This window comes from Poromitra crassiceps (genome assembly GCF_964638095.1).
Source record: "Poromitra crassiceps genome assembly, chromosome: 8".
In the NCBI taxonomy this organism is placed as follows: Eukaryota; Metazoa; Chordata; class Actinopteri; order Beryciformes; family Melamphaidae; genus Poromitra; species Poromitra crassiceps.
The window spans coordinates 37561341-37571710 of record NC_139629.1 but is presented as its reverse complement, the minus strand read 5'-3'; the positions used below and the strand labels follow the sequence as shown (position 1 = coordinate 37571710).

The window sequence follows — 10370 nt, the reverse complement described above, 5'->3', positions numbered from 1 at the left end:
TTCGACCAATTGGAGGCTCACCAACGCCATTCAAGCAGTGAGACGTTTCACGCCAACCTATTTCCGTGTTCGTTTTGGTCGTCCGTTCTTCTTCTTCTGATGTTTAATGGCGGTTGGCAAACAGCATTTTGTGCATTACCACCACCTTCTGAATTTTAGCAGTTTCACAACATTGTCCATTCGATCACCCAGAGACTAATTTGTCTGAGTTTTCTCAAATTATTCCCTCAGTATATTGTCTATATATTTTCCAGTTACATCCACCACATCTAAAAAACCTCCTGGCAGCAGCGTCCAGCACCATTTGTCACCAGTTTATTTCTTTTTACAGTCTAGGTATGGATAGTAACGGTACATTCGCGCCCCCCCCCCCTTTTGATCTAACAACGTAATGTTTAAGTACAACAATAAACAGTAATATTAGGTAAATAGTAGGCCTACTAATAAATATCAGGGGGGACTGTTAAATTCTAACATGACTGCAATTCTGGTTATTTCAAAGAAACTCCATATTTAAATATATTGCTGAGGGGGGTGTGTATGGAATACATATATTAAATGTTAATGCAGATCCACCTCACTCCTACATACTGTACAACTACACACACAAGGTAATAAATATTATGCAAACTCACCAAAGCATTCAAATTATTTGAGCAGATACTGTCCTCTAGTGATCTATCTTGGTATTTCACCAGTCACCACACAGTCTTTGGTATCACAGGGCATAAGGCATAGCATACAATAGCAGCACCTACAAATTAAATACATTTTTAAAATGAAAAGTATATGGAGCTTAAAGGGAAAGTACAAGTTTTTTTAATGTATGATGTTGCAATTCCTACTGGTGGCCAATGGGGCAATGAAACAAAAATAATTCACTTTTTGTATACAATTCATGTTAACTTTTTGAGGCCTATACATCTTTAAAAAAAGAAGCTCTATGAGTGTACAGAGAAGCCAGCCTGATTTGACAGTGGATAAGAAATTGTTTATTTGACTTGAACATAATTACAAGAACAGTTTGCAATGTTCTACCTTCACTGGTAACCGCTCTAAGTCAATGACACTCAACACAATAGGTCATCTCAAACTGCTTTTTATTACATCTTAAATAACAGTACATTTTAATATAGTTTCTATCTTGCATCCAGCTTTCGGTTGTACACTGACTGACTTTAAAATTAAATACAAAAGGTGAAAAGGGAACAGTGGGGGTGCAGAGATCTACAGTTATTTCATGGAGAAAGAGAGAAAAGGAAAGGGAATTTAATTAATTTTTAATATTTTTTATTTTATTTTTTGCCAACTCCAGGCCTAACGCACAATTACAGCACATTTTTGTACAGAATGTCGCAGAGAAAAAACTGAATGGAAAGAATGCCACTACTGCTAAAGAAAGAGCGTCTCTGTTTACAAGGGAACAACAGAAAATTCTGCCATTCAGATGCTGCAAGATTTTTTTTACTTTTTTATTATTAAAGGACAGAAAAAAACCTGTTTGTTATAAAATGTTTCTTTTCTTTGTAGGTGGAATTTTGTTTTGCTACAGAAGGAATGAAAATGTATTGTTCCATTTGAGTTTGTGTATGTTCATGTAAATGGATGTGTGGATCCATGTTTGTGTACATTTCAAATCTTACATTACTTCTTTAATTTCTGGAATCCCTCTCAAGTATGGACCAAGAAACCGTTTATGTTGCGGTGTTTTGCTTCTCGAGTGCATAGCTTTGACATTTTAATTGAATCATGTATGCACAGAGTAGCCAAGTAGAAGAAAAAAAATCAAAAAACCTGATATAAATACCATTGTAATGATGATATATTCAACAGGTTATTTTCTTAAAGAAAAACATCAAAGGACTTAATTCCATATGCACCTTTTTTTAAGCAATTCTACAGCATGCGATTCTAAGAGTTAACCCACCCATGGCAGACAACCAAAATCTTTTTTTTTTCTTCGTTTTTAACTTAAAAAGATTCAATATCATTATTTTCAAACATTGATTTATACAACATGTCATTCACAGAGTAGTAACTGCATTTCCAAGCACGGAATGGATACCTCTGTTGAAAGGGAAAAGTCCGGAATGAAACCGGGCTCAAGTGGAGGTTCTCCCTGCTCGACCAAATCACATCACCGGTCCCAACCACCGGCAATTCAACAGGGAACAAAAACAAAACAAAGAAAATGTGTGGAAAAATGATGATCCGATGGGTTAATCATTTAATTACTCTACATTGGCGCCAGACAAAAAAGGTGAAAGAATGGTTAAAATGTTTTTTTTTGTTTTTCGTTTTAAAAACGAGCATTCATTACCATAAACAGCATGTGCTTGGTTAGTTAACTTTTTTCTCTTTAAACATCATTCTATATGCAAAGTTAAATTCTTGTGCAAACAAAGATTTGTGGACTAGACGGGGAAAGAAAAAAGAAGAAGAAAGAAGTATCATGGGACTAAATATACAGAAGGGCCAGAAGTGGCTCGAGGACAGTGTTGCCGGATCTCAAGCTTGTTTCTCTCGCAAGATCTGGCAACACTGCTTGAAGACTCCGTGTTGAAGCGCAATTCTCTCCTCTCGTTTGTTCTCCGGTGGGATAAAGCTGGATTAAAAATGACATGACGTCTGCATTCTCTAAAATATGTATAAAGACTAGGAGATAAAACAAAGCTTTTGATCCTCATTTTACACATTAACTGACAAAAAAAGAGTTCGCCGATCTACTTCTCCGAAACGAGAAAAAGAAAAGAAAAGAACGAACAAATCAACAAAAATAAACATGGCCCAAAAAAAAAAGCGATTAAGAGTTAGATCACGACGTGTACTGAGGATGGAGGACACGTTTGCGGGGGTGCGAGTGTTCATATTTTCACTGACTACAATACCAGAGCATGGTCCCATTCCGCTTTTTTCTGTTTTGAAGTGAGTGACAGACAATTGTGCTCTTTTAAATGAGGAGAGAGAGAATTTTTGCCCTTGGTTGTTTTGTTTGTTTTTGGGGGGGGAAGGGGGGTGTTTGGAGTCAGTATCGTGGTGTTTTTTTTTTTTTTTTTTTAGAAGATTGGATATGCAATAAAATCGAACATTGTGATGTTGGAATGGTCTTCCACTCAACTTCCGGATGCCATCTGCAAAAAAGAAGAACATACATGGATTAATTTAATAGTGTCCTAAAATGGAATGAAAATCATCCAGCAATTTTAATATCTTCATCTTCAAGAATGACCAAGCCAGAAACTCTAGAGAATTATGAAAGGAAGAGACGATCATGGTTACAGATCAGTTGGTAAAGCTGCAAGACGTCATACGAACAAATGTTTCATTTGACATTAAGAATATTCAAATCGCAGAAATGACACGCAGCTCTTTTCCATAAGGTAACAGTGGCAAAATCTCGACACACACTTTGACATCAAATCTATACTGAGCTTTCTCCTCTTGGCTGGTTTTTCTTCTGGCAAAACTCATATTTTTTTAAAACATACTTAACATATTTCTGATTGAATATCGCGAATGAAAGTTGTGAAACTATAAATGGCCAGAATAAGAAACAGGACAACAGGTAATTAATTGTTAAGGGACATGAAGTCCATTTATGTCCAGTTATATTTAGTGAAGTATATAATGCATGTTGTTACTACTAAGCCTGCTCTGCATTAATCTAACATTTAATTACTGGGTTTAAGATTTTTTTTACACTTTAAGGCTTTAAATTAAGATGATTTTAAGCCTTATGCCTAGTTCAGAGACACTCCAATGTCTGATGATGTCTGCTGTCTGCATCAGGCTGCAGGCAGGCAAGCGGTCTGACGGAGAAACTATACGGGCCATTCTACTGGTTGCTACAAACTTCTGTCCCACAACCAAAAAGCACATTGCAAAAGCATTGCGGTACCTATGCAAATCTTAGATATTTACTAAGATCATTCTATTATCTATTGAAACACGAAATATTTGAGATAGTAGTAAACTTAATAACTGCGACTTAATAAATCTTACTTCGAACCAATTTTGTAGAATGACTGATATGTTTTGTTGAGAAAGAATAAAGTCGGTGAGACCACGTGCCTGTTTGTAGCGTGCAGCAGACAGCACGCATCAACCCTGGCTGTGTCTGCTTCACTACGCTTCTTCTCTCCCGACACCACCAGATATTTAGCAGGCTAGATATCTGTCGGACCTCTGTGACACATCGGCGAGCACTTGGGGAGCTCCCCGCTCACGTCTTTGAACAGTTCACACTTAACAAGCGAGCGCAGAGCCAACGTGATTTGCCTCCGATCGGAGGGGGTTTCCCCCGCGAGCAACAAAAACAGCTCGCCGAGGGCTCGGAGTGCCTAGTGTGAACTTAGCATAAGAGTCTGCAAGTGCAAATTTGGGCTGTTCTGTGTGTGCCGCGTTTACCTTCAGTCTCATTTACATTGGGGCTGTTGTGTGTGCAGGCAAGGTTTACCTTCAGACTCTAGTTCCAGATCTTCAGGAAGCTGTCCCAGGAGCCTGTAGCCACCGCCATGCCGTCATCAGTCACACCCAAGCAGCTCACCCTGTTGTCATGGCCGGCCAGGACGCCTGCAGAGAGAACAACACGCTGAGACTGAGACGTGAGCTCACATTAAACGTTTACACTGGATATTGCACCTCTGACAGGATTTGATCAATGCTATTCATTTGAGAATTGAAAAAGACTTCACTGGTCGTCTACGGGGAGCCCATAGCCTGAATTAATTCTGATGCAGCATTTTCATCAGATTCCACACAACTTCCATGAATATGTTTTTTATTTTTTATTAGCATCGTTATTATTGAGTGGAGCATTTTAGTTAACTAGCTATTCTTGAACTCAATACTTGTGAAAATTGTCAAATTTATAGAGATTGAATATTTGTATATTTAAAAAAAAATCTATTGTTTGCTTCAGCAAAATAAAATAAAACATATTGGCCTAAATCTAAACCATAATGTACAAGTTCAACTGACAGTCCACTCAATCATGATCCTAAGAAAAATGTTGAGTCGGATTTATGATCCAATATGAATGCAAAGACACACAATAGTTCAAAATTTGACAATGCAACTCCAATAAAAATCACTCAAAAAGTCACTCCAACAACTACAACAAATACTAAATTCCATGTAGGGGTGGTTAGATGTAAGGCACTGATATTTCATTATGCCTTTTCAGTCATTCTACCATTTAGTCTGCATCTTACAAATTGAATAGGCCTCACCTGGATAGCAATCGATCTAATTAGTCTCGGTTTCCAGACGTTTGGTGAGCGGCGCCAACAGCGCCACCTAACCACCAAACGTCTGGGAATTTACTGTTCCAAATCTGGTTCAGAGCCCGGCGAGAACGGCCGGCAGCAGACACGCCTACATTTATTATTAGAATTTTATTTGGTAGCGGCAATGCAATGTTTGATAGTTCCAATATAGAGCAAGACACTGATGTGCTGCAAAGAGAGTTTATACCGGTTGTTTATTTTACAATCATTTTTCCTACCCGGAAGTGGTCCGCAGCGCTTGCTACTGTGAGTCATCAGCAGGCTCTGTAACGTTAGCCTCGGGAGTCGGGCTTATCGCTGGGGGAAAGACCTCTAGCCACCGGGGCCGGATGAAACACGTCCTATTAACAGGTTATGTTTGTGATTAATATGTTTCTCCGCAAAACGCGACAGCACCGGTTCTGCATGAGCGTCACTGCTCCCAGAAAGCAGGCCCACCCACAACGCTCATGATTGGTTCTCCGATGCAAGGCTTCCAACAGCACCACCTAACGTTACGAAAAGATTTAAATAGTAATATTCTCAGTCTTACAGTAGTGAAACGGATTAAGACCGAGAGCTGAGTCTACGATCTAATAGGCTTGCGTGTGTGTGTGTAGTGTAGGTGTGTATTTGGAACACCTTGCCCTGATGGGGGGCCTCTCTCCTCCTCCTCACTCTGCAGTCAATAGTTGTAAAGTATTCATGCGTCTGTAGAGACTCTGCTCTGCTGGAGCAGACCTGTGAGGCTCTTCCACAGTGGAGAACAATGAGTGATCTCACGTTTGGTCTCCAAGAGGCCTGCTACCAACACCAGCATCAAAGCTGGAATCTACTAAGGAAGTGTACACTTTACAACCCACATTTCTCATACAACCACCACTACTGGGATATATATAGCTCTACTGCCGCTGGCTCTGCCGCAGCACTCTCCACTCCACTCCTCTCCTCTAGCATCTATACAGCACTGGGTTCGTCTTGGCTGATTCTAGCTCACAATGTACAGCATAACGCAACAATGTGATAGTGAAATACACCTATCATTGTCCAAAACCAACTCTGATGTTCTCGAGCAACCTGTACTACCGTTTTAGGCATTAACATCTGTAGATACTTTATAGCAGTGGTTCTCACATTTTTTCAGATGAATGACCCCTAAACTGACAAAAATTAGACCACGGACCCCCATTTGATAGGATTTTGTCCCATGGTCCCCCATATGATAATAAGATTGACGCTTTTAGATGTTTTATTACAGAAAGTGTATAAAACCCATGACCAAAATAGTCATTGTGTTACTTATGAATGGCATTATAGCGAATATAAAGTACCCCCTGCAACCCTCTCCCCTCAAGGACCCCTGGGCTAGTCTATGGTCTTTGGTTCTTCTGTAATTGAGACCTGACATGCTCTGATGAAGGTCATTGGGCCAAAACGTTAGCATGTTTGTTGACATGGCCAGAATTAATTGGTGAAATTGAGATGAGTCAACCTTGTCCTCTTTGTCTCTCTTGTCTTGTGATGTTCTATGTTGGAACCTGGCTTATGGAATGGAATGTACTGAAATTCCACCAACCTGGCTGTGTGGTCTATCTAATCTAATCTAGATCAAGATATTATTCTTTATTAGTATTATTATTATTGATTATTGTCTGTCATGTTGTCCAGTGTCCACCTCTGAGGTGCAGTAGTATGTTGACAGTTCATTAGGAGGAGAGAGTGGCTGCATCGCCTTGCGGTCTACGATCATTAGTGAAATTGCTCTCTCTCCTCTTCTAGGATGGATCTCTCCCTGTATGATTGTTCTCTTGGTTCAAAATGGCGGCTCTAGAAAGAAGCCCTCGCTCTGCGAGTCTGAGGGACCGACACCAAAACCGCTCGAGACGCAGCTGGATTCACACAAGATCACGATCACATGAAAAATCCATCTTGCCACTCTCTGAACCACCACCACCACCGGTGGAACCACCACCACCACCGGTGGAACCACCACCACCAGTGGAACCACCACCACCACTGGTGGAACCACCACCACCACTGGTGGAACCACCACCACCACCGGTGGAACCACCACCACCAGTGGTTCACAGCATCAACATACGATGAGGCAACAGGACTCTCTGTGCGGTGGTCTTACCTGCACGGTCGGCCTTCAGGGTGTCCCAGACGTTGCAGTTGAAGTCATCATAGCCGGCCAGCAGCAGGCGGCCGCTCTTGGAGAACGCCACGGAGGTGATGCCACAGATGATGTTGTCGTGCGAGTACACCATCAGCTCCTGGTCTGCGCGCAGGTCAAAGAGCCTGCATGTGGCGTCGTCTGAGCCCGTGGCGAAGGCGTTGCCGTTGGGGAAGAACTGGAAGAAGAGGGAGACCTGACCGTTACTGTGTGTTGTGATGTCATCATGCTCATCATCCCAAAAGTCCATAGTGTCTTTGACCGTAAAATCCCTTTGTTTTGCTGGAGCAAATGATTGGAACACGCGTCAAAAACGCACTCAGACGCACAGCTCTCACTTCACTTAATGCATTCAAATATCATCTGCAACAGATCATAGTCGACCGCTGTACCTGCTGACCATCCCTCTCCTCACTCTGCTGTTATATTCCCACAAACAATACCCAGTCACTCACCTTCTCCTGCACATAGCATTTATCAATTTAAAAATAATCTATTTTACTGACCTACACTGTCTTTTGCCGTTTCAAAAATACTGTATGTGTTGTTTTGTGTTGACTGTGTTTCTTTTATATACTCTTGCTGAAGCCTCTTGGCCACTGGTTCTCAATTGATTTTACCTGGACGTAAAATAAATAAATAAAATAAAAATATTTGTGGGCAGTGTGGGACTATTGGCTGTACTGTTGCTTGTCATCCGATCTACAGAGACTACAGGCCCATGTCAATAAAATGAAAGTGAAACTTAAATTGTTAGCTTAACAACAAATGCCTAGTGATCTTATTTGAAAGCAAAAATTAAGCCATCTATAAACGGAGTACTTAGAAAAGTAAAATGAAGAGAAGAGAGAGAGAGACCAGAAGGGGTGCTGATGATGCTAAAGAGGCAGGCAGAGTAGAGGAACAACAAGAAATACATTACATTTAAATAAAACCATTCAGCATGTACTACTAGGCCGTGCATTCACCACTACTGCATTTTAGTAGTCAGACTACCCCCAAACAGTACAGCTGTATGAGAAAACGTGTCATGTTACTGAGCAGAGTATTGACATTATCCTTGCCTTCAGTTTGAATGAGTAGTAGCCTAAACGTGTCCACAAATTGTTTTATGGAATGTGCGAAAACTGATATATTGTTTAAGTTGCACTTCTTTTTCCTTAAGACATCTCCGTTTCTTCATGCGTTTTGTAAATTCACTCACTGTGAAGGTTTTCAAGATGCACCTGTACTGTACGTCTTTACACTAAAATAAACCGCGACATTTGGAGGCGTTGTTATTTATAGGTTATTATGCAGGGATTCTCTTTGTCTGGCCCAATTGAGACTAAATTGGGTCGCATGTGATGTGGCCCGTGAACTCAAATGAGTTTGACACCCCTGTTTCTATTGTTACACGAGTGCAAAACTAGGGCATCGTGTGTGTGGTCATTAACACCATGTAGCAGAGGTGGGAAAATCCTATGCTGGGGCCACCAACTGAGAAAGCTGGTACTACCAGTGCCACCAGTGCAATAACACTTCCCCGTTCTCAACAGTTACTCAAATTCGTAGAATTTTTAGTCAACGTATTTAACTATCAAGAATGCCTACCACATAATAAGCAAGAAAATGTATTCACGGTGACAGCATTGAGACAATAGTGTGAAAAGACTTTTGCAGCATACATCAAGTTCTCAAGTCAAAATTTAAAACAGCTTAAAAGCATTCTCCATCTGAAATCTCAGGTGCAATTGAGAATCATATTGGTCAATAAAAATCCATATCGGTTTCACCCTAGTCTGATTAACATATGACGTGGTTCTCAACCGTTTTTTGTGAGCCCTCTTTGACGTTGCAGAACTCTAGTGACCCCAAACATTCAAAACATAGACTATTTTTGCTCAAATTAATTTGTTTTCGATCATGATTTAGGCTACGTCATGTATATTATTGTGGATGGCAGCAAGAGGCAGAATAGCCAGGATGAGCCACAGATTAGTGCACAAAGTGAGGATTTTATTTTGCCAGGTCAGGATATGTACAGGTGAGTTTGGATTTACAAGGCTGCAAATTAATATTGAACAAACAATGACTCCAATTAAATCATGACAATGTAAAAAGAGCCAAGTAGGCTACAAATATGGGCTATATCAGGTTAAATAAACAAATACTATATCTGGTTAACACAGACTTCACTAACAGGCCTACAGCTCAGTTCCTGCAACAAATCACTGAACAGGCCACCTCCTACTGAATAAATACTTTTCTATTAATAAGGGGGGTCACACGTTATGGCTCTATCCATAACAATTATGCATACCGGCATTTACATTTAAAATGTTGTCATTTTTAGTGATTATAATAATAATTATTATTATTTGTATTGATGAATTACTAGAAATTTCAGGCGGCCCCATTTGAATTCCTTGCGAATGCACTTGGAGTCCCGATCACAAGGTTGGGAAAGCCTGCTATATGACATATAACAAACATGTGTGTGTGTATGTGTGTGTGTGTATGTGTGTGTGTGTGTGTGTTTGCCAGTGGCCAAGGGGCTGTGGTGGGCCTTACACAGATGGCGTTGATGTCTGACTCGTGGCCGGTGAAGGTCTGTCGGCACATTCCTTCTCGGACGTCCCACAGTTTGGCCGAGGCGTCGCAGGCTCCAGACACAAAGAGCCGGGTGTCGGGCGCCAGGGACAGGCTCATCACGTCACCGGTGTGCCCGGCGAACGTGGTCGTCTGCTGCCCGGTCTCGATGTCCCACAGAGCGCTGCAGAGATGGGACGGATCAGTTTACAGCCGCGAATCACACAGAAATGTCGACAGCGCTGTGAAATTCTGGAATAAATACCCTCCTTTTTATGGCCTTTTAAATATTGTTTTTGTGGCATTTCTGTTTTATCAGGGAGCAGACAGACAACAGACGAGAGAGAGAGAGAGAG

General features: G+C 40.9%; 1 protein-coding gene across 1 annotated transcript in view; it reads right to left on the bottom strand.

Annotated features, from left to right (window-relative positions):
• Positions 1-2970: 2970 nt before the first annotated feature.
• LOC310781499 (guanine nucleotide-binding protein G(I)/G(S)/G(T) subunit beta-1-like) overlaps positions 2971-10370 on the bottom strand; it is a 63613-nt gene continuing 56213 nt past the window's right edge. Inside the window, exons 8-11 of the mRNA XM_083642139.1 lie at positions 9997-10198; positions 7405-7621; positions 4457-4572; positions 2971-3131 (exon numbers count right to left, since the gene is read on the bottom strand). Coding sequence (XP_083498265.1) covers positions 4466-4572; positions 7405-7621; positions 9997-10198 — 526 coding nt within the window. The 3' untranslated portion in view covers positions 2971-3131; positions 4457-4465. The remainder of the gene's footprint in view (positions 3132-4456; positions 4573-7404; positions 7622-9996; positions 10199-10370) is intronic.